At 33.6% G+C, this 25,984-nt stretch overlaps 1 protein-coding gene across 6 annotated transcripts in view; it reads right to left on the bottom strand.

Moving 5' to 3' along the window:
• The window catches only part of LOC145292005 (prominin-1-like), a gene marked incomplete at its 5' end in the record, with an annotated part of 563,543 nt that overhangs the window by 441,677 nt on the left and 95,882 nt on the right, over positions 1 to 25,984 (bottom strand). For all 6 annotated transcript variants that reach the window (XM_080137986.1, XM_080137989.1, XM_080137988.1 and 3 more), the window contains 1 exon segment: positions 18,857 to 18,930. In XM_080137986.1, the coding sequence (XP_079994112.1) occupies positions 18,857 to 18,930 (74 nt within the window).

The following is a 25,984-nucleotide window of genomic DNA, read 5'->3' as shown; positions in this document are numbered from 1 at the left end:
GAGATAAGCCAACTTCAAGTCGACAATCTTAGTGGCCTGCTTCATCCTCCTTCATTTCCTCATAACCTCTTCGCATACATCAATCCCCTTTCTTTTTTTATTTTACTTTTGTTAGTTTGAAGAGATCAAGGGGTTCCTTCCTGGGGCTAACACTTGATTCTATCATAGTTTAAATTTATATCCGAGGGCTCTTTTAAGAATAGACACTGTTCCCTTTATGGCTGCTATCTGTATTTCCTTACAGCTTGGTTTTCCAGGGATTGCTTCTAAGTATTTTTAAGGTTCTGTTTTATTAGGTCAGTTGCTCCTGTCACAACTGGTATAATGTTTATTTCTTTCAGAGACCATGTTGTTTTTAGATCATTTTTTAGGTCCTGATATTTTGTTATCTTTTCCTGTTCTGCTCCAAAGACGTTTGGAACTGTGACGTCGATAATGAGTGCAGTCCTTTCGGGCTTGTTCCATATTACTATATCTGGCTTGATGACCTTGTCTTTTATGTATCTGGCTGCCTGTATGTCTTTGTCGTCGAACACTGTCACTTTTCCATTTGATGTTATTGGTGGTGGATCATGTTCCCAGATGTTCGACGACCTATCTAGTTGCATCTCTCCACAGATCTTCCAATGTAAGTATCTACATACTTTGTTATGGCGAGCAGTGTAATGACCATCGGCTAGAAGGATCTTGCATCCAGACATTAGGTGGCTTGGGCTTCCAACAGCTGAGTGACAGAATCTGCATTGGTCGGTTTTTTGTAGACCAGTCATTTTCTTAAATCCATTTGTGAGTAAGCCTTGGTCTTGTGCAGTTATTGTCTCATTCTCCTCTACTCCCAGGTATTTATAGACAGCATTCTCTTCAAGGTCTTCAATAGAGCCATTGTCAAGATTAAGATGTTCTGATGCTGTCTTTCTTCCTTTCTTTATAGTGCACTTAGCGCATTTGTCGAATCCAAATTCCATGCAGATATTCTCTGTATAATTTTTTACAATGCCTACCAAAGAGACAAGTTGTTTCTCGGATTCTGCATAGAGTTTCAAGTCGTCCATAAAGAGTAGATGGTTTACTCTTTTATTTTCTTTCTTTCTGCCCATGCTGAGATTGTATCCAGCATTGGATCGCTTAAGTAGCTTACTTAGTGGATCCATTGTGAGGCAGAAAAGTAGCGGTGAGAGGCGGTCTCCCTGGAATATTCCTCGCTTGATCTTTATGTTTGGGATCTGTATCCTTCCTTCCGTGTGCTGTAATGTAATTGATGCGCACCATCTGGCCACTTGGTTTTCCAGGGATTGCTTCTAAGTATTTTTGAAGGTTCTTTTTTATTAGGCCAGTTGCTCCTGTCACAACTGGTATAATGTTTATTTCTTTCAGAGACCATGTTGTTTTTAGATCATTTTTTAGGTCCTGATATTTTGTTATCTTTTCCCGTTCTGCTCTATTAAGGCCAAAGTTGTTTGGAACTGCAACATCGATAATGAGTGCAGTTCTTTCGGGCTTGTTCCATATTACTATATCTGACTTGATGACCTTGTCTTTTATGTATCTGGCTGCCTGTATGTCTTTGTCGTAGAACACTGTCACTTTTCCATTTGATGTTATCAGTGGTGGTTCACGTTCCCAGATGTTCGACGACCTATCTAGTTGCATCTCTCCACAGATTTTCCAATGTAAGTATCTACATACTTTGTTGTGGCAAGCAGTGTAATGACCATCGGCTAGAAGGATCTTGCATCCAGACATTAGGTGGCTTGGGCTTTCAACAGCTGAGTGACAGAATCTGCATTGGTTGGTTTTTTGTAGACCAGTCATTTTCTTAAATCCTTTTGTGAATAAGCCTTGGTCTTATGTAGCTATAATTAATCGTTCTTCATCAAATGGAAATCTGTCACTTTTAAGCCATTGTAGTGAGGCCTCCTTGTCAATGTAGCTCTGGTTCAGTTCTTCCATGAACCTGCCTGCTCTCTTATATTGTTGCTATCTTTCTAGTCTTGTCTTCAGTTCCCTTTTTGTATATTCCTTTCTCTTCTTTCGGGCGATTAGGGTTGCTGGGTTGTCATATTCTTCTACTGTGTTGTCCAGTGTGTTACCACTGAAATTTTCACTGAGCTTTGTAGTTGACGTCTGCTGGGGCAAACATTTGGTGTGATGTTCATTCACTATTTTTATTTTGGGGTCAGAAGAACATTTGATGTATTGGCCTATGCTTACCACTGTAGCTCGGTATGCATGGTTTATTTCAGTGAGGCCTAAACCACCTTCTCTCCGTGGTAAGTACAGCCTGTCCATACACTGATGTTTGTAAATGACTTTATGAAGGGCCAGCATTTTCCGAGTTTTTACATCAAGGCTGTTGATGCAGTTTTGTGGCCATTATGCCAAATCCATAAGAGACAACGAGTATTGCAATTGATTGATGGCAGTGATTTTGCTTTTTGGTGATAGTTCTGATGAGAGAATTTTTTTTTAAGTTGCTTGAAGTATTCTCCCTGCACTTTTTCTCTCATCTTTCCATGTTCAAGTGTCTTTCTTGTTTTATTTTACTTCAATCAAAGTTCTCAGAAATCAAGGGGCCCACAACCTGGGGCTAACACTTGAAACCTATATGATATACATAGGTATTCGAATTTTCTATTAAAGTTCTTTATCTCTCAAGCACTTGTGGCAGGCTACGTGTCTGTTTAATTCTCTGAAATCTAGTACTAGTCTAACTTCTTGGTAGGTTGAACAGCCGCCAGTAATGGTAGCAGGTGACCCTCGATCTCGGCTCTTTGCACTTGATGGCAGGTCTATCCCCTGTCGCCTCGCCGCCTGCCCTCTCTCCTGATCTCTGCAGCAAAGACATCAACAGACTCGCCAGTCCACCTCTAACTTGCAAGCTTGCCGAGTGCTTCAAATGGACTCTCGGTAAAAGCCAATTTCAGTCTTTCCTCCCTTATCTTCATCATGCATCTGCTGGTAAATTGCTTCCCCTTTAAGTATATACTGACAGCAGGGTGACCACGTCTTCGATATTTTGCAACCTTGCCACCATCTTTAATTTTTCCAGCCATTTAATTAGGTCACCCTTCCCAGTGTTCAGCCTCCAGTCAGCCATTTTAATCTGCTTAACATGCTGAAATAGCTTCTAAAGGTTATAATCAGGATTCGGTTCTGGGGTTCGGGAAGGAGTGAGTCACTTGTTCGACAACAGCACGTTTCTGCCCTCTTTTCCAATCGACCACACCTGGCCTCTCGCCACCAATGTCACACCGCATAATCTGAACATCAGCAACACAAAACACTTTTCAAGAGAATCTTCAAGAGAAGATGTTCATGACTTTTCTTTTTGTTTTTGTTTCTAACCATAACCTAGCCTTAAATGGTACCCCCCCCCCCCTTTGCATATACCCCACAGTGACAATAACTACCTTAAAACAGCAATGACCATCATGGATGTAAATATCTCCCACAGTATGATGGTGACTAACATTCAAAGACAAGCGATTTGCCAACAGTGTTTGCCAGTATCTGCCAGTCCCATAAAATGAAAGTAACTACAGTTGATTTCATAGCAGTTAAATGAAGCCCAACACTGGTCATGATTGACATTTACAAAGGAACCCAGTGCAAATGCTATTATTCATCACAGTTGCATTCAGGAGCTGTCCAATAGATGCAGAAAATACCCATGGCAACCAGTGACCGACAATGTACGCAGAGAACTGTCTGTTTCAATTGTACAGACAGTCAAGGCCCACTGGTAAACACCCGAATACAGCATTAACTGTCAGTGATTGTCAACTGGAGACAATACCACTCCAGCTAGTGATCGTCAACTGTACACTGGGAACAGACAGTTGCAGTTGTATTGACAGCCAAGGTTCACCAATACATGCCTTTATACAGTACTTACTGTTAGTAATCATCACTCCCTTTGGATAGAGGCTGACACTTATCATAGCCTCTAGCGAGTTCAAATTGCAAAGGCAGCTAGTGCTCACCCCAAAACAGTACTAATGTGGCTCCACAAACAACCATAGTTCAATTTGTTTGGTTTTTTTTTTTGTTTTTTTGCTGTTCTGGTTCTGTGATATGGTTCCACCATGCAACATCAGTACAAGACTCCTGCTAGTGTATATATATATATATATATATATATATATATATATATATTTAGTAAGATGATTGATAATTTATAATTAAAATTAAAAATCGGTTTCATTAGAAGGAACTCAACAAAGTTAATAAATTGTACGATCGTTTTGGAAACAATTGAGATAGACATTAAGTCATGGACAATAATTTTAACATATATATTTTTTAAAACAAAGTCTCCTCATCAGCAAAAATATTGAGTGGGTGTTTTTTTTAAAGACACCAAAAATAAACCTAGTATTTAAGTAAGGCAGATGTATCTGGAAAATATTTAAATATAAAGGAAAATAGTTATTTTATGATGTTGATAAACAAAGTAAGATAAATTGAGAATAAAAATCAGAATAAACTCATAAAGTTAAATTGGGTTTAAATGTAAGGTTAAAATAAGATGTTTTTAAGAAAAATTAACAAAGATATATATCTATATATATAAAAATGTAATTCTTGGTTCGTTCAAAGTCGATAGAATCATATTTCTACATTACCAATTTAATTGAAATTTTCAGAAAATTTATCTGTAAAGTCAAGGAATGTTTGCATGTTATTAAAATAAATTAAGATCGTTAAGATCGCAAATTATAAAAATATATTAAATAAAATAAAAATATTTTTCATAACTGTGAGACTGTGCACCATTTTATTTCCAGGAGAAATGAACGTTGAAGACTTTAGAATTACAACATTTAACTATCTAATTAATAGATGAGTAAAAAAAAAAAAAATCCCTATTTTTTAAATTATATATATATATATATATATCTTTTTGTACTTTAACCTTACAATTGAATAAAAAAACATATCATAAAACTTTAATTAAACTTGGAAATACGATTAAAAAAAATAGCGCGGATCGGTAAGTGCACTAACACCATTTGTTTATCTTAATTTTTTATTTTTAAAAGCTTTCCTGGCGAAGCTTACATAAAATAAATTTGTCTAATTCTTAATTTCTTATGTTATTGGAAAAAAAAAAAAAGAAGGTAAATATGAAGAATTACTTCACCCTCGAAAATTCCTTTAAAATTACCACTCTTATAGGTTTTCGGGGTCGCTGAAAATGAAAATAACGTTTAAAATTACGGCAAACGAGTAGTTTCCAAGATATGAAGAAATGTTAATTTAAAAAAGTGAAGGCTCACTTTTCCATAATAATTTAACGTAAAATGATCACCCACTTTGTGGCCATGATTTTTTTTTTTGGGGGGGGAGCTTTCTTTCTACCCTTGGAAAATCCTTTAAAATTACCTGTTTAAATTGGTTGGAGTTATTTTGGCAGCCGCGGCCACCAAAACACCCCCCACACACAGAAAATGCCCCTATCTCAGGTGGCCAGAAAGTGGATGCTCATTCTAAGTTAAATTTACATTGAAAAGTGATCACCCACTTTTCGAAAAAGTAATTTCTTCATATTATGAAAACTTTCTTTTTGCGATGGAAACAGTTTCCAGATTCGTTTTTAGTACACTGAAATCTACAATAAAATATTCCGTTATATACGAACATGAGACGGGCCTTAAAGTAAAATAATACCGGATTTTTTGGGCAGATTTGCCGTTTAGTTGTATAATATCCTCAAACAAGGTAATCACTAAAAGGAACTCTTAAAAGTCGTCACCTGTATCGAGCAAAAGTTTAAAACCACTGATTATATGTCAGCCTACGTCACAGTAACATATATTGAGCGAGTTCCTAACAGTATTTTGTATAGTTTTTTAGTTTAAACTCATTTTCCCAAAATTTCCCCAAACTTAACGTGTTCGATACAGTCTGCCGCCATTTGTATTTTTCAAATATACCGATAAACACTGCATGTTTTTGAACCGATTAAACATTATACATTACATAAAAACACTACAATCTTATCCAGTTAGGTAGAACATTTACTTTTCTTGCCTTTGATAACATTTATTTGTTATATATATATTTTTTGACAACTTCTTTGTATCTGTGTTTAGTAATATAAATCCTTTTCATTTAATGTAACGTTTAGTCGGCTCGAAAAACAGTGTTTATCAGTGTATTTGAAAGATACAAATGGTGGCAGACACTGTTGATTACATTAAGTTTGAGAAAGTGAGTTAAAACTAAAAAACTATACAAAATACTGTCACAACCTCACTGATTATGTCAGCCTATGTCATGGTAACATATATTCGGTGGGTTTTTGACACTGTATTGTATAGTTTTTAGTTTTAAACTTACTTTCCCAAACTTAACGTATTCAACAGAGTTTGCAACCATTTCTGTTTTTTGAGCCGATTAAACATTTTACATTACATAAAAACACTAAAAAATTATCCAGTTAGGTAGAAACGTAAATTACCTTACCTTTGCTTTCATTTGCTTTTGGACAACTTTTTCGAATCTGTGTATAGTACCCCCCCCCCATCACCCAAATATTAATTACTAACTCACATTTTTGTATTCAGAAAACAACAAAAAAAACAAAAACAAAACATTTAGCGTTTCAACATTTTTGCTATATTCAGCTTTATCCACTGATTGTTGGTCGAGCCCAATTGACGGTAATCCCGAGGATCAGGATCCATTTCTGCAAGAATACCATTTTTTTTCATTTTCGCCTTTTTTTTTTTTTTTTTTTTACTTTGTGGAGTGGATTGCTGTACTAAGAATATAAGAAACATGCATTTTCTCTTTTTATTAGAATTTTCCATGACACCAAATTGAGCCACAGCAACGTGTGGCAGGGTATATCTAGTGTGTGTATATATATATATTTGCTTTATAATGGTTCGCTTTTTAAAAATCGTAAGTATCATCATCAGAGCATTCATTTTGCTGTTAAATGTAGCTTATGAATGCTTGAAATGTTGAAATTTCAAAGTAAACGCCAATGGAATAGTTTTATCGGCTAGAATTCGTTAGTAACGCCAAATTTCAAATTTAACAAGATATTTAAAAAAACAAAGGGAGATAATTATATTTGGCTAGGAAAATGATCAAAGGGAGATAATCACTATTTATGCTGTTTTTTAACAGATAAAAAAATCTTATTGTTAGTAATTAAATAATAATAATATTATTTTAATAGCAATTATAATTATTTATGGAACTTAATAAAAATAGTAACATGTAAAAATTAAATTTAAGTAGATATTTAAATAAAATAGAAAATAATGGTAAGTATATCAGATAAACTAATAATAATAATCCAAATTATATTAATAAAGTTATTAATTTATAAATTATAAATTTTAAGGAAATTTTAATGACTTACGGTGGCTTATATTTGTCAAATCTAAATCAACGTTTATGAATTCATCCAGAGAATATTTTGTCTTTTAAATTTAGGAGAATGGTTTTATTTTTATTATTATATTTTAAAATCTTAAGGGCCTCATATCTACAAAGTGCACAGAATCTGTCCCCCCGGCATATATGCTTTATATGATCCTATTATTTCCCATTTCAAATTGAAGGGAATATTTTTATCATTGAGTCGCCAAATATGTTTAGATATAGTTTGGTTTACCAGGGAGGGATTTTTAAAGGAGTGTTTGTGGGTTGAAATTCCATGTTTAATAAGTCCAAATGTGGAACCGAAGTAGATTCTGTTTTGTTAAATGTATTTGTTGTCAGGTAGATTAGAGGTGGCGGTGGTATGTAATGGGTTTGTTTGTATTTGATTGATAGATTGGTTAAAGGGAGTGCAGTTATTGAATAATTGTGTGGTCGAGTTATGGTTGTTATTAACATCATTTATATTTGGAGTTTGTGGCACTGTGCAGCTATAAATTACATTTTTAATTTTACAGGTACCTTGTAGAGGGCATTTATTTTTTCTTCTACAGTTACAGCCTCCTATAGTTTCTATATTTGTATTTTGTATCTTACTAATTTTTTTAATTTTTTATAGAGATTTGGCATAGTTGAGTAAGACACTTTGATCGTGTTCTTATTAAAGATTTCATTGTATCTATGAGGGTCTTTAAAGTTTTTTTCCCAATATTTTCAAGAATTCCCTGGCTATGTTTGTCTCAAGATTTTTAGAATATGGAGGGTTGAACCATAGGATCTCCCTATGTCTGTTTTTACGCTTACGGACTTTGGTTTGTTGTTTATTTGTGCTAGTGGCCAATACTTGCAGTTTAATTTTGTTTTGTATTGTATTTTGATTATTTTTTGCCATTCGTATGTGGGATGACTTGGCCATATTATAGGTCATGTTTTTAGTAGGTTTATTATAGTTTTCAATGCAGTTTTTGTTTTTATCCCGTTTTTATTGAGGTATTTGATTTGCGATTTGTATCCTGAGTTTTTAAGGGCCTCATTGTAATATCTTTCATTTTTGTTAAATGTAGATTTGTTAGAAGATAGTCTAGAAATTCTTAAAGAGACATTGGGAACTATTGATTTCAATATTGACTTAGAGTGGTTTGATTCATTATGGACATATAGTACAGATTGGTTTGGTTTATGATACAGTTCAAAAGTAGAATTTTCAAGATTTAAGATTACGTCTAAGAAATGAACTATTTTTTTATTAGGGTCGATTTTTATAGTAAGTCCATAATTTTTAAATAATTTATGCAAGGATTTAATTGCTTTTTCGTAATTCTTATTTGTGAAGTTTGTTACGAAAATGCACCATCTCTGTATAGGCCCCCTTCCAATTTGAATTGTTCATGGAGTATAGAATGAATTTCATCTAAAAGGAAAAGGCCCACCAGATCAGTGACCTGAGCTGAGTTTGCCGAACCCATTAAAACGTTGAAATGGTCAGGGGTATTGTTTCTGATCCAATATTTGTTGTCAAAGATTATTAAAGATTTTCTAGCTAAGAGTATTACTTTAATTTCGTCCGATGTTATATTAGATATTTTTCGTGTCATTAAGACGGGTTTATTTAATAGAATTGGTGATATCGATCGGTAATATGATTCAATGTCAAAAGAAAGAAATTTAAGATTATTTTTATTTTGAATGTTCGAAAACTAATCAATTACCTGGGTGGAAGATTGTCATAGTAGGTATTTTATTAATGATTTAATTTTAGGGATGATTCTATCTAATATAATTTGACTAACTAATCCTATATCTGATTTTGAGGGGCAGATGAGTCTAATAGTAGGGTTTATATTAAAGCCTTGTTTGTGATTCTTTAAGACAAATCTCAGGGTACCCAGTACTGTTATTTCCATGTATTTATCTATTTTAAGTTTAGTTAAAATATTTTTTGCTTCATTATTTATTCTATTTAACGCTGTTTATTGTTTTGTAGTTTTTAAGTTCTTTATATATTAGACTTTTATACTGTATATAATCCATTGTATAAAAATTTCTAGTTTTATCTACCGGGACTACTATTTTATTTTGGTGGCTTTTTGAAATTGATTTCGAAAATTTATTTATTTTTTTAAGGGTTGGAGTGAAATATTTTTTGTTTTTTTAAAATTGAATATCTTTAATTAGATTAATCAAGCCATTTTCAAATCTCGCAGTGTCCTTGTTCTTTTTAGGTTTTTATATGTTTTTAGTTTGTAGTATTTGGCCGCTTTTCTCTGTTCTTCGTCTTCTCTGAGGTTGGTATTTTCCATTTCTTCAGGTTGATAATGCACTGGTTCATTGGCCTCATTTTTGGTGTTTTGTTGTGTTCCTTCTTATGAAACCGATTTTTGATTTTAATTATAAATTATCAATCATCTTACTAAATATTAAAATAGCTCTAGGATATATATGCCTATTGAGCTTATTATATATCTGTAATACAACAAGCACTGTTTTTTTTTTTAAACCAGCTTATAGGCAACAAACCATCTCTAATTGTAATTGTTGTTCCAGGTTATACAATGTAACATTTAGTTCATATGCCTTGACTTTCTCTTAGTGATCACAAAGAGCTCATTAATCTCAACCTTTTTGATTTATCTAATCAAGAAATCGGCTGCAGATTGAAATGTAATGAGAAAACGGTACAAATGACTGTGCAAAAGCACCAAAACACTGGCAGTGTTTGTGATGCCCCTAAATCTGATTGTCCTAGAGTTACTTCTTGCAGGGAAGGCAATGCTATCAAGATCCACAATCTTAGAAACAGATTTGAAACGGCTCCCTAAATCCAATAACAGTGTAATCTTGTTAAAAGGTGCTTTCTTTCGTTAAGAACAGATTGAAGGAATTGAATTTGCAAGGCTGCGTTGCAAGACACAAGCCAATGATTTTTGTAAAGAATAGAAAGCGCCGCTTGGACTTCATCAAATGCAATGACGATTGTGACTCTTCATAATAGTTGAAAGTGATTTTTAGCAACAAAAACAAGTTCTCTATGCTAGACAGTGATGGTAGGCAATATGTCCATCAAAGGAAGGACGAAGAATTTAATCCTAGGTGCAGAGTTTCAACGCTGCAAGGTGGTGGAAATTCAGTTTTCTTGTGGGGGCGTTATTAGTGCCAATGGTCCAGGGCCTATAGTTTGCTTGCAAGGTTGAATTAATTTGACTAAGTACATTAATATGTTGACTGAGCATGTTCTACCCTACTTTGGCTGGAATTTAGATGATAATCCCATCTTCATGCAGGATAATGTTTCCATTCACACAGTTGGCAATGTGAAGAGGTTCCTTGAAGAGCATGATATTTCGTGTTTGGATTGGACTGCACAATCTTCAGACCTCAATCCCATCGAAAACGTATGGCAATTCATTAAGGAACAGCTACGCAATGATAAAATTTCAACTTTACATTAATTTATCATTTTCTCTTCTATAATAATACTCTATCTCCAATAATGTGCATACTTTTAATCGAATCAATAATTAATACATGCATATTATTTCCAAAAAACCTCTGACCTTGATGGAGGAGAGACTAAAACTTATTGCCATGGTTTTAAAAGACCTGAAATAACAGCAAGGGGAGACTTGATTCCAACTATTTCTCATATGTTATATTTCCTCTCTTTCGGAAATAGAGTATGATTATGAATATCTCCAGTATCAAATACACTGTGAAAACCAAAGAGGCGAGATATAACATGAGAAATATTTGGAATCAAGTCTCCTCTTGCTGTTTTTTCAGATCATTTGAAACCATGGCAGCAAGTTTTAGTCTTCTCCCCATCAAGGCCAGAGGTTTTGGGGAAATATCAGATATTTTGTAATTCATATGCAAAACTAGGAAGACAAATGACTATGATTGAAACATTTTATGGCTGTATAAGTGTCAAAAATAGGCTTTGGATCATGGATGATCCCCTATATGTGTGACCTTAAGGCAAATATCACATAACCCACCAAAAACAATTCAGGTCATTACATTTCCAATGAGCCCTCATCTGCCAAATTCTGATTAATAGTCGCGGAGATTTGGAAAATATAAAATTGCCAAAAAAAGGTAGTATATATCTATGATATAAAGCTGAACGTCTGTGTGTCTGGTCATGAATAGGCTCCTATATGGTTGACTATTATAGAAAACTGATCACATATAATGATAGATGTATTGAGACACAGGAATAGGTATGTTTGATCTGGCATAATGATGATTCATTAAAATTTTGGGTCTGCGTACGCACCTGGTCCACAAAGTATGGAAATAAAAAAAAAAAAAAAAAGTTTACAAGTGTTTTTGATATAGATGTACATAATACTTCGATAAGTATGTTTTAACTTAAATAGAGATGGTATAATAAAATTGTGGGGGGTCTGCGTTCGTGCCTGGCCTCCATAGAATGGAAATTGGCACAAACTTTAATAAAGAATATAAATAAGAAATGTGCAGTTGTGAGTACAGCTGATGGTCTACTTGTATTGCATATCACTCACTCACCCTAACTGAAACTTTTAAATAAAATAAAATGAAATGACAGCAAAAGTTACGTTTAAACCAGGACCAAACTCAAAGAAAACCAACCTGCCTCCTCCCTTGAGGCTTGCATTTACTAATATCCGTGGGCTTAGAACTAACTTAGATGATGTTGAGTCATTTCTCCTTGTAAACACCCCGGATATCTTAGCATTAAGTGAAACTAACCTTCACTCTTCCATTCCCTCTAACCACTTTAACATGCCTGGTTATCTCCCACTCTACCGTAAGGACTCGGACAGACATATGCATGAGCTGGGAGTCTATATTCGTAACATCCTCCCCCTGACTAGAGAAATAAAACTAGAATCAGAGGACTAGTCCTTTATGTGCTTCAGACTAAATATGCAACACAATATTAGCTACTTGTATTTTCTCTACCGCTCTCCCTCAAATCAAGACTGTACCCTAATAAACAAAGTCTCAGACAGCATAGATATAGCACTCTCCCTCGATACTAGCGCACAAATACATGTATTTGGTGACTTCAATGTCCACCACAGTAACTGGCTAGGATTCTCTAATCACACAGACGTAGCTGGTAGCGCAACACATAGCTTCTCTATATCCCATTCCCTATCTCAGTTGGTTACATTTCCGACACGTTTCCCAGATCAGCAAGATCAACATGCTTCACTTCTAGATCTCTTTCTGACAACGGTTCCCAATGATTGTACAACAATTGCTCACAGCCCACTCGGGAATGCTGATCACGCTGTGATAATGGTAGAAATCAGCCTAAATTCTCGCCCTAAAACTGAAGACCCACTACTCAAAACAACGAGGTATTACAAAAAGGCTGATTGGGAAGCCATCAGGGAGCTCATCAGAGATTCCCCATGGCAAAATATCTTTACTCTTCCAGCGGAACAGTGTGCAAATGAGACCACTGAATGGTTTAAAACTGCTATTGAAGCACATGTTCCCGCACGGAAATTCTATAGCAAGCCCCACTCCCCCCAATGGTTTACTTCTGCTTGTGCAGCTGCCATTTATCAAAGGCAGCATGCGTTCCGCAGATTCAACCAACAAAAGTCCAGCTCAAATAAACAGAAGTTTATAGAAGCTAGAAATAATTGTAAGAGAGTGATAGAGACAGCTAAGACAGATTACTCTGAAACCACCAGAAAACGCATCGAAGCACAGAAATTAGGAACCCGGGATTTTTGGAAAATCTACAACAGCGTAGTAAATAATGGACAGTCAACTATTCCCCCACTATCAAACAATCATGAGGTTGCTTGCACGGCAACTGACAAGGCTAATCTGCTTGCCAGTCGGTTTGCCTCAAACTCCACACTTAACTCAGTACACCACTCACTCCTTGATTTTCCTCTGCGAACAGACGCCACACTAGACGATTTGAAAATCACCCCTTCTCAGGTACATGCTATTATAAAGAACCTAGACACCTCAAAAGCATGTGGACCAGATCTCATCCCGGCTGTGCTATTAAAAAAATGCTCTGCCGAGGTTGCTCCAGTTCTGTCCAAACTTTACAATAAATGCCTCAACGAATCTTGTTTTCCCGACTGCTGGAAAACCGCCTCTGTGGTACCAGTCTTCAAGAATTCTGGTGAAAGAACTGACCAACTAAATTATCGCCCCATTAGCCTCCTCCCGCTTTTCGACAAAATATTTGAGTCCTTAGTTAATCAAGCCCTAGTCCAGCACCTAACAGCTGCTAAACTCCTGACTGACAAACAATATGGATTCAGGCAAGCCCGTTCAACAGCAGATATCTTAACTGTAATTTCTGAACGTATATACCGTTCATTGGATAAGACAGGGGAGGGTAGAGCGGTGGCCCTTGATATATCTAAGGCTTTTGACAGGGTATGGCACGATGGTCTTCTAAGGAAAATTAGATCATATGGAATCACTGGAAGAATTCATAATGTAATTAAATCCTTCTTAAGTAATAGAAAAATCAAAGTTGTCCTCGACGGTCGTACATCCAAACAATATGACATAAATGCGGGAGTACCTCAGGGGTCTATCCTTGGACCTCTATTATTCCTGATATTGATAAATGACCTCCCTGATAAAATTGTTTCGGAGATGGGTATATTTGCCGATGACACCACTCTCTATAACAGATATGAGGGGAAACCAAATGAACACATATCCAAGGAAATGGCAGAAACTCTAGAGGATGACCTCCAATCCGTAGTGGAATGGGGACAAAAATGGTTGGTCACATTCAATGCTGCTAAGAATAAGCTTGTTTCCTTCAATAACTACAAGAAACCTTCTCTACCACCAATAGCAATGGCCAAGAACACATTGCCTGAAAGTACTTCTTTTAAACTCCTCGGCCTAACATTTACAGGGAATATGAACTGGAATAGATACATTGAGAGCATTGCCAGGGCTGCTGCAAGGAAGGTTGGCTCCCTGTACCGTGCTAGAAAACTACTTACGCCTGACAGTATCCTATACCTCTATAAGGCAACCATTCGCCCATGTATGGAGTACTGTTGTCACATCTGGGCTGGTGCATCTGCTGCTTGTCTCTCGCTCCTGGACAGGGTTCAAAAGAGTCGCCAACCTGATAGGTCCTGAACTGTCATCTAGGCTTCAGCCTCTGTCCCATCGACGAGATGTTGCATCGCTCTGCCTGTTCTACAAATACTTTAATGGTGAATGCTCTGACAAACTGCAAACACTTGTACCTCCCCGACGTAACTACCCCCGACAAACCCGACAAGCTACTAAGTCTCATCCCTTTACAGTAGAGATCCCTAGGTGCAAGAAAGCCTTTTACTCCAATAGTTTCTTCCCCAGAACTGCGGGTCTTTGGAACTCCCTTCCGGGATTCTGCTTTCCCAACTGCAATGATATGCAGAAGTTCAAGTGTAATGTTAACAAACATCTTTCTACTCATCTCCCTTCATAATGACCCTGCTAATTAAGTCCCTAATAGTAGCCCCCTGCTTCAAAGTGGCACTGTGCCTTGTTTGGGGTGAAAATTGAATAAAAAAAAAAGAAAAAAAAAGAAAGAAGACTTTTCATATCTATCTGCGTAAGTATACTTTGATAATTATGTTTCAGTTTGAAAAAATATGGTATAATAAAATTATGGGGTGTTCGTTCGTGCCTGACCTCCATAGAATGGAAATATGTCACAAAGTTTAACAAGGTTTTTTAATATAGATCCACAGAATATTGTGATAAGTGTTTAAGTGTGAACAGGTATGGTATAATAAATTATGGGGTTTATCTATTTTATTTTTACTTTCATCATATTTTGCTTTGGTTTTGATACCCCCAAATTCGAAGCTATCTCTTTACAACCCTTCCTTTTCATAACCTATCATACTTTCATAAATCAGAGTCCATTTTCTGTAGGCTGTTTTTGAACCCAGTCAATGACACATACTTTTGCTAGTATATATATGTGTGTGTGTGTGTGTATATATATATATTGTCACGGGAAAATCGAGCATAATGCAGAAGTGATCATCCACCCCCCTCTCTCTTTTTAAATTCAGTTTGAATATCTATCGGCCAGATACCCCCCACACCACCCCATTGCTATCAAGATATACGACAGCCAAGTATTCACACGTCTACCCATAAAAGGAAGCGAGATAGATACCCCACCCCCATCTTCTCATCAAGTCATTCGTCAAAAACACGTGCGAAGGTCATGACGAGAATCCATCCAGACACCCCACCTCGACCCCAAATGAAGCAGCTTGCAGGCAAAAGAAGAAAAAAAAAAAAGAAGGAAAACCATTTTGGTGGGAGTGGCGTGGAAAATAAAAAGGCACTTTTTTCAAAAAGATATGTAGTTGATCATATCATCGAACGAATGTCGATAATAAAAATGCGACAGACACCAGCCAACATGACTCGCTTGATAGCTTGGAAATTCACTCGATTTAATCCTCATTGGCGGAGCCGAAAAGGGAATACAGAGAAATTATAAAATACTATGGCTCCAAACCATCGGAAGGAGATATATCCTTAAGTGGAAAGGACGCGCTGAGCAGCACCAACGCGACTTACGTGGTGAAATGGCGTTTCTCTCAACTGAACCGTATCCCTGGAGCCGAAAAGGGAATTCATCAGAACTGCGAAATCACCTTGGTTCAAAAAATGGGAAAGATGCAACCGAACGTCGGTGGTTGAGAAAACCAGCAAAAGAAATATGATGGGACACGAGTGAACAAGCGAACTCCGAAGGATGACGACTCGTGTGTCGGCAAAATGGAACTGCCTCACTTTTTAACATCAGAATATTACATTTTGTCAGATACCTAATCATCGGTTGAATGCACATCTTCGCAGATAAGTACTATTCAATACCCCTCCCCATCTCACAAATGTCGACTTGTTGAACTGAACTGTTTTTATTTTTGAAAGATTTCTACTGTCTCACCATAACTCAATCATTTTCCATGCGGAAAAGAAAAAGGATAAAAAGAAAAGGAAAGAAAAGAGGCTATATTCATTTGAACAATTTTCTTTAGTGTTGGCTCCCCGCCTTTGACCCGTTGGACATTGTCTGCATGTTTTCTCATTATTTTTCTTTTAATATTCTGCCTTGATTTTTGAATTTTTAATGCTCAATAAATGACATGCGTATAATATATATATACATCTGTGTTGTTCTGTTATTTATTGCCCGATATTTCGTCAACCATGAATCTTATATAAAAACATTCCACGATGAAAGTACTGTCCAGAACCTGGGTAAGTACTACTGGGTTGTAACAATTTTACAGCCGGCATGCACATCCATTTTTATATGTTTTTTCATTTTATGATATGTTTCGGGGACAAATTCCCCTTTTGGGATTTTCCAACTGGGACGTATCATCACTATATATATATATATATATATATATATATATATATATATAGATGATATACACACTTCAGAATAATTAAATATATCTACTGGTATGCAAATCCAGTGATTTTCAGTCTTACAAAATATTATTAGATGTAATATTTTATATAAGACAACCCAGCTAAATAAAATTTCTCAATATACAAGATATAGCAAATGAATCAAAATTTAGGTATTTAAATTTTCTGATTTGAAAAGGTTAATCTTTAAATATAGAATTTTTTTATTGTTTGAAAACAAATACAATTTAATAAATCTATTTCAGGAAATCGATTTATTAAATTGTATTTGTATCAAACAATAAATTATTTTGTGTGCTATTTAAATATCTTAGATGTCAGTTAATTACCAACAAGAATTATTAAAATTAATCAAGGTTATATTTAGTTTCTATAAGTTAACAAATTACTGCTTTATTTATAGCACCATCCGGAAATCCTCGTATTAAGTTAAAAACTCTTAATACACTTACATTTCACTCATAATATATTCCTTAATTATTATCATTTTTTATACATGTTATTTTAATCAGGTCTTAGGCATGATATTATTTCTATGTAGACAGCTTTGTATAACAAAATTTGTATAAAATTTCTTCTGAAAAATTCACTATGTGGTATGACTCAAGGAAAAAGATTTTTACTATTATCCACCTTAACTTCACATTTGTATACAATTTTAGAAATTAAGCAATTGCCCTCCAATGAACATTCATTAGGAATTCTACAGTTACATTTTTCTCAATACTTAATTCTCCTGATTCAATCCTATTATTAACTATTTTGTTAATTTGTCCATTATTTGAACTTAAATTTGCAGCGGCTGAGAATGAAAGTTTAACTGTGTTCTTATTAAGTATTTTACTTAATCTATTGTATGTTATCCCTAAAGAATTGTACAAAATAATTGATAAGAACTTATCAATTATTTTGTAAAATTCTTTAGGGATATTATTTTGTATATGTTCACTGAAAGGGGGATTAAACCAAACTTGCTTTTACACCTATTTCTCTTCTTCATAACTGCATTATGACTATTATATGCTTGTATTATTTTTAATTTCATTCTTTTTATTCTTATTTTTATACCTAATTTTATTCTCTACATTTCTTTTTCCCCTTCATCGCCATGCTATATGATATTGTGCAGTAGCTATTTTTGGAATATTTTTTAATGATATGTTTGAATTTATCCTAATGGTTATGAAACAATTGTAACACAGAAGGAAATACACCATATGATGTTATATTTTACTGTATTGATTTTTGCCTATATATATATATAGGGAGAGAGAGAGAGAGAGATATGAATACACATAAATGCATACATGCATATATAAATAAAAATATGTATATATATTTTTTTTTAAAGTTTGTTTTTGAAATGTCGTTACTTTCAATGTATACCGTTTTCGTTTAATGGGTCTAGATGGTTATTTTAAAACCATTCACCGTTAATTTTGAGTTAAGCTCAATGTGTCTATTTAATAGGGACAGAGTATATATAGTGCAAAATTTTGTTGAAAATTCAAAGACTCCTCACGTTTTCTTTTTTATAACCTTCGTTTATTTCCTGGATTTTTCCATTACAGCTGTTTCATTAATGAGTTGGCAATTTTACGATTTATGTTTCCGTGAAAATATCCTGTCCCCACCAACTTGTTTCAGATGTTTATCCATTAGATTTTTACAACAAATGGTATATTTTGAACATGCTGGACATCGTATTCAGGTAAAAAGATTTCCACAGCTATGCTTCCTCACTTCCTCCATCTGAAAGAGTTCGCAGATTCTTTTTGGAGATGACTGCAATTTACCAGTCTCCAAAGACTCAATCACAGAAAAAGTCACATGAAGGATTAAACTGTGTACCATCTATCCTATTCTATTACATTTAATTTAACTATAAATTCAATAGATTTTGAAATCTGCTCAGCCAATTTCACAGCTGGAGATTATCCTATGTTCCACTTGCTGAGCATTTTGAATAAATCGGTACAGAACAGAAATAGATAAATTTAGAGATACTTACTTTTTTGATTTTAGTGACATTATTCACTGAAGTGTCCATCTCCTTTGTAATTTTATCAAAACTCTCTGAAATACCTATGATAGAAAAGTTTTTAAAATTACTGTAAAAAATCAAATTCATACAAAAACAAAGAGATATAAACCATTTTAATCAATACAATGACCCTTATTTTATACCTTATATAGAAGCCCGCAGAGTTCATAATTTAAATGATATACCCCAATTTAAAAATGTTAAAACCATTAATAAAAATTTATATTGACATAGAAAAGAGTCTACTCTATATCATTCTAAAAATTGGACAAGATGGGAAAGTTTCATATTTCAAAGTTGAACATTTTCCATTATATTTTAACACATTAACTCGACCAGTTTTTATGATAAACCAATAAATCTGGCATTTTTATCCATGTTTTTGAGCAAGCATAGTGGTTTTCATGACAGATAGTGCATTTGGGATTTTTTTCACCACATCTTATGCATGTTGGTAGCCGTGAACATCGGTCGCAATGGTGTCCATATTTTTTACATTTATGGCATCTAACAGGGTTTGGGATGTATGGTTCAGTATTGACTGTTAGGTAACCAATTTTGATTTTTTTTTAGGGATTATTGGGTGTCGAATGATTAATTATTGGGTGTTGAATGATTAATTATTGGGCGTCGAATGATTAATTATTGGGCGTTGAATGATTAATTATTGGGCATTGAATGATTAATTATTGGGTGTTGAATGATTAATTATTGGGCGTTGAATGATTAATTATTGGGCGTCGAATGATTAATTATTGGGTGTCGAATGATTAATTATTGGGCGTTGAATGATTAATTATTGGGTGTTGAATGATTAATTAATGGGCGTTGAATGATTAATTATTGGGCGTTGAATGATTAATTAATGGGCGTTGAATGATTAATTATTGGGTGTTGAATGATTAATTATTGGGTGTCGAATGATTAATTATTGGGTGTCAAATGATTAATTAATGGGCGTTGAATGATTAATTATTGGGAGTCGAATGATTAATTATTGGGCGTCGAATGATTAATTATTGGGTGTCGAATGATTAATTATTGGGTGTCAAATGATTAATTAATGGGCGTTGAATGATTAATTGTTGGGTGTTGAATGATTAATTATTGGGTGTCGAATGATTAATTATTGGGCGTTGAATGATTAATTATTGGGTGTCGAATGATTATTTATTGGGTGTCAAATGATTAATTAATGGGCGTTGAATGATTAATTATTGGGTGTTGAATGATTAATTTTTGGGCGTTGAATGATTAATTATTGGGCGTTGAATGATTAATAATTGGGTGTCGAATGATTAATTATTGGGTGTCGAATGATTAATTATTGGGTGTGAAATGATTAATTAATGAGCGTTGAATGATTAATTATTGGGTGTCAAATGATTAATTAATTGGCGTTGAATGATTAATTATTGGGAATCGAATGATTAATTATTGGGTGTCGAATGATTAATTATTGGTCGTCGAATAGTTAATTATTGGGTGTAAAATGATTAATTAATGGACGTTGAATGATTAATTATTGGGTGTCGAATGATTAATTATTGGGTGGCGAATGATTAATTAATGGGTGGCGAATGATTAATTAATGGGTGTCGAATGATTAATTAATGGGTGTCGAATGATTTATTATTGGGTGTTGAATGATTAATTATTGGGTGTCAAATGATTAATTATTGGGCGTTGAATGATTAATTATTGGGCGTTGAATGATTAATTATTGGGTGTCGAATGATTAATTATTGGGTGTCAAATGATTAATTATTGGGCGTTGAATGATTAATTATTGGGCGTTGAATGATTAATTATTGGGTGTCGAATGATTAATTATTGGGTGTCAAATGATTAATTATTGGGCGTTGAATGATTAATTATTGGGCGTTGAATGATTAATTATTGGGTGTCGAATGATTAATTATTGGGTGTCGAATGATTAATTATTGGGTGTCAAATGATTAATTATTGGGTATCAAATGATTAATTAATGGGCGTTGAATGATTAATTATTTGGTGTCGAATGATTAATTAATGGGCGTTGAATGATTAATTATTGGGAATCGAATGATTAATTATTGGGCGTCGAATGATTAATTATTGGGTGCTGAATGATTAATTATTGGGTGTTAAATGATTAATTAATGGACCTGGAATGATTAATTATTGGGCGTTGAATGATTAATTATTGGGTGTCGAATGATTAATACTTGGGCGTTGAATGATTAATTATTGGGCGTTGAATGATTAATTATTGGGTGTCGAATGATTAATTATTGGGTGTCGAATGATTAATTATTGGGTGTCGAATGATTAATTATTGGGTGTCGAATGATTAATTATTGGGCGTTGAATGATTAATTATTGGGTGTTGAATGATTAGTTATTGGGCGTTGAATGATTAATTATTGGGTGTCGAATGATTAATTATTGGGCGTTGAATGATTAATTATTGGGCGTCAAATGATTAATTATTGGGTGTCGAATGATTAATTATTGGGTGTTGAATGAATACTTATTGGGCGTCGAATGATTTATTATTGGGTGTTGAATGATTAATTATTGGGTGTCGAATGATTAATTATTGGGTGTTGAATGATTAATTATTGGGTGTCAAATGATTAATTAATGGGCGTTGAATGATTAATTATTGGGTGTCAAATGATTAATTAATGGGCGTTGAATGATTAATTATTGGGTGTCAAATGATTAATTAATGGGCGTTAAATGATTAATTATTGGGTGTCAAATGATTAATTTATGGGCGTTGAATGATTAATTATTGGGTGTCAAATGATTAATTATTGGGTGTCGAATGATTAATTATTGGGTGTCAAATGATTAATTAATGGGCGTTGAATGATTAATTGTTGGGTGTTGAATGATTAATTATTGGGTGTCGAATGATTAATTATTGGGTGTCGAATGATTAATTATTGGGCGTTGAATGATTAATTATTGGGTGTCGAATGATTAATTATTGGGTGTCAAATGATTAATTAATGGGCGTTGAATGATTAATTGTTGGGTGTTGAATGATTAATTATTGGGTGTCGAATGATTAATTATTGGGCGTTGAATGATTAATTATTGGGTGTCGAATGATTAATTATTGGGTGTCAAATGATTAATTAATGGGCGTTGAATGATTAATTATTGGGTGTTGAATGATTAATTATTGGGTGTTGAATGATTAATTATTGGGCGTTGAATGATTAATTATTGGGTGTCAAATGATTAATTATTGGGTGTCAAATGATTAATTATTGGGCGTTGAATGATTAATTATTGGGTGTCGAATGATTAATTATTGGGTGTCAAATGATTAATTATTGGGCGTTGAATGATTAATTATTGGGTGTCGAATGATTAATTATTGGGTGTCAAATGATTAATTAATGGGCGTTGAATGATTAATTGTTGGGTGTTGAATGATTAATTATTGGGTGTCGAATGATTAATTATTGGGCGTCAAATGATTAATTATTGGGTGTCGAATGATTAATTATTGGGTGTCAAATGATTAATTATTGGGCGTCAAATGATTAATTATTGGGTGTCGAATGATTAATTATTGGGTGTCGAATGATTAATTATTGGGCGTCAAATGATTAATTATTGGGCGTCAAATGATTAATTAATGGGCGTTGAATGATTAATTATTGGGTGTCAAATGATTAATTATTGGGTGTCGAATGATTAATTATTGGGTGTCAAATGATTAATTATTGGGTGTCAAATGATTAATTATTGGGTGTCAAATGATTAATTATTGGGCGTCGAATGATTAATTATTGGGTGTCAAATGATTAATTATTGGGTGTCAAATGATTAATTATTGGGCGTCAAATGATTAATTATTGGGTGTCAAATGATTAATTATTGGGCGTCAAATGATTAATTATTGGGCGTCAAATGATTAATTATTGGGTGTCAAATGATTAATTATTGGGTGTCAAATGATTAATTATTGGGCGTCAAATGATTAATTATTGGGTGTCGAATGATTAATTATTGGGTGTCGAATGATTAATTATTGGGCGTCGAATGATTAATTATTGGGTGTCAAATGATTAATTAATGGGCGTTGAATGATTAATTATTGGGTGTCAAATGATTAATTATTGGGTGTCAAATGATTAATTATTGGGTGTCAAATGATTAATTATTGGGTGTCAAATGATTAATTATTGGGTGTTGAATGATTAATTATTGGGTGTTGAATGATTAATTATTGGGTGTCGAATGATTAATTATTGGGTGTCAAATGATTAATTATTGGGTGTCAAATGATTAATTATTGGGTGTTGAATGATTAATTATTGGGTGTTGAATGATTAATTATTGGGTGTTGAATGATTAATTATTGGGTGTCGAATGATTAATTATTGGGTGTCAAATGATTAATTATTGGGTGTCAAATGATTAATTATTGGGTGTCAAATGATTAATTATTGGGTGTCAAATGATTAATTATTGGGTGTTGAATGATTAATTATTGGGTGTTGAATGATTAATTATTGGGTGTTTAATGATTAATTATTGGGTGTCGAATGATTAATTATTGGGTGTCAAATGATTAATTATTGGGTGTCAAATGATTAATTATTGGGTGTCAAATGATTAATTATTGGGTGTTGAATGATTAATTATTGGGTGTTGAATGATTAATTATTGGGCGTCGAATGATTAATTATTGGGTGTCAAATGATTAATTATTGGGCGTTGAATGATTAATTATTGGGTGGCAAATGATTAATTATTGGGTGTCGAATGATTAATTATTGGGTGTCAAATGATTAATTATTGGGTGTCAAATGATTAATTATTGGGCGTCAAATGATTAATTATTGGGCGTCAAATGATTAATTATTGGGTGTCGAATGATTAATTATTGGGTGTCAAATGATTAATTATTGGGCGTCAAATGATTAATTATTGGGTGTCGAATGATTAATTATTGGGTGTCAAATGATTAATTATTGGGCGTCAAATGATTAATTATTGGGCGTCAAATGATTAATTATTGGGTGTCGAATGATTAATTATTGGGTGTCAAATGATTAATTATTGGGTGTCAAATGATTAATTATTGGGCGTCAAATGATTAATTATTGGGCGTCAAATGATTAATTATTGGGTGTCGAATGATTAATTATTGGGTGTTGAATGATTAATTATTGGGCGTCGAATGATTTATTATTGGGTGTTGAATGATTAATTAATGGGTGTCAAATGATTAATTATTGGGTGTTGAATGATTAATTATTGGGTGTCGAATGATTAATTATTGGGTGTTGAATGATTAATTATTGGGTGTCGAATGATTAATTATTGGGTGTTGAATGATTAATTATGGTGTGTCAAATGATTAATTTTTGGGTGTTGAATGATTAATTATTGGGTGTCGAATGATTAATTATTGGGTGTTGAATGATTAATTATTGGGTGTCGAATGATTAATTATTGGGTGTTGAATGATTAATTATTGGGTGTCGAATGATTTATTATTGGGTGTTGAATGATTAATTATTGGGCGTCAAATGATTAATTATTGGGTGTCGAATGATTAATTATTGGGTGTTGAATGATTAATTATTGGGTGTTGAATGATTAATTATTGGGTGTCGAATGATTAATTATTGGGTGTTGAATGATTAATTATTGGGTGTCGAATGATTAATTATTGGGTGTTGAATGATTAATTATTGGGCGTCAAATGATTAATTATTGGGCGTCAAATGATTAATTATTGGGTGTCGAATGATTAATTATTGGGTGTTGAATGATTAATTATTGGGTGTCGAATGATTAATTATTGGGTGTTGAATGATAAATTATTGGGCGTCGAATGATTTATTATTGGGTGTTGAATGATTAATTATTGGGTGTCGAATGATTAATTATTGGGTGTCAAATGATTAATTAATGGGCGTTGAATGATTAATTATTGGGCGTCAAATGATTAATTATTGGGCGTCAAATGATTAATTATTGGGCGTCAAATGATTAATTATTGGGTGTCGAATGATTAATTATTGGGTGTTGAATGATTAATTAATGGGCGTTGAATGATTAATTATTGGGCGTCAAATGATTAATTATTGGGTGTCGAATGATTAATTATTGGGTGTTGAATGATTAATTAATGGGCGTTGAATGATTAATTATTGGGTGTCAAATGATTAATTATTGGGCGTCAAATGATTAATTATTGGGTGTCGAATGATTAATTATTGGGTGTCAAATGATTAATTATTGGGTGTCAAATGATTAATTAATGGGCGTTGAATGATTAGATATTGGGTGTCAAATGATTAATTATTGGGTGTCAAATGATTAATTATTGGGTGTCAAATGATTAATTAATGGGCGTTGAATGATTAATTATTGGGTGTCAAATGATTAATTATTGGGTGTCGAATGATTAATTATTGGGTGTCGAATGATTAATTATTGGGTGTCAAATGATTAATTATTGGGTGTCGAATGATTAATTATTGGGTGTTAAATGATTAATTATTGGGTGTCGAATGATTAATTATTGGGTGTCGAATGATTAATTATTGGGTGTCGAATGATTAATTATTGGGTGTTAAATGATTAATTATTGGGTGTCGAATGATTAATTATTGGGTGTCAAATGATTAATTATTGGGTGTCGAATGATTAATTATTGGGCGTTGAATGATTAATTATTGGGTGTCGAATGATTAATTATTGGGTGTCAAATGATTAATTATTGGGTGTCGAATGATTAATTATTGGGTGTTGAATGATTAATTATTGGGTGTCGAATGATTAATTATTGAGTGTTAAATGATTAATTATTGGGTGTCAAATGATTAATTATTGGGTGTCGAATGATTAATTATTGGGTGTCGAATGATTAATTATTGGGTGTCAAATGATTAATTATTGGGTGTCGAATGATTAATTATTGGGTGTTAAATGATTAATTATTGGGTGTCGAATGATTAATTATTGGGTGTCAAATGATTAATTATTGGGTGTCCAATGATTAATTATTGGGCGTTTAATGATTAATTATTGGGTGTCAAATGATTAATTATTGGGTGTCAAATGATTAATTATTGG

Source organism: Euprymna scolopes, chromosome 13 (genome assembly GCF_053919585.1).
Source record: "Euprymna scolopes isolate OS-2025 chromosome 13, ASM5391958v1, whole genome shotgun sequence".
Classification (NCBI taxonomy): Eukaryota; Metazoa; Mollusca; class Cephalopoda; order Sepiida; family Sepiolidae; genus Euprymna; species Euprymna scolopes.
Note: the sequence above shows the minus strand (reverse complement) of the source record. Positions and strands in the feature narration are given on the sequence as shown.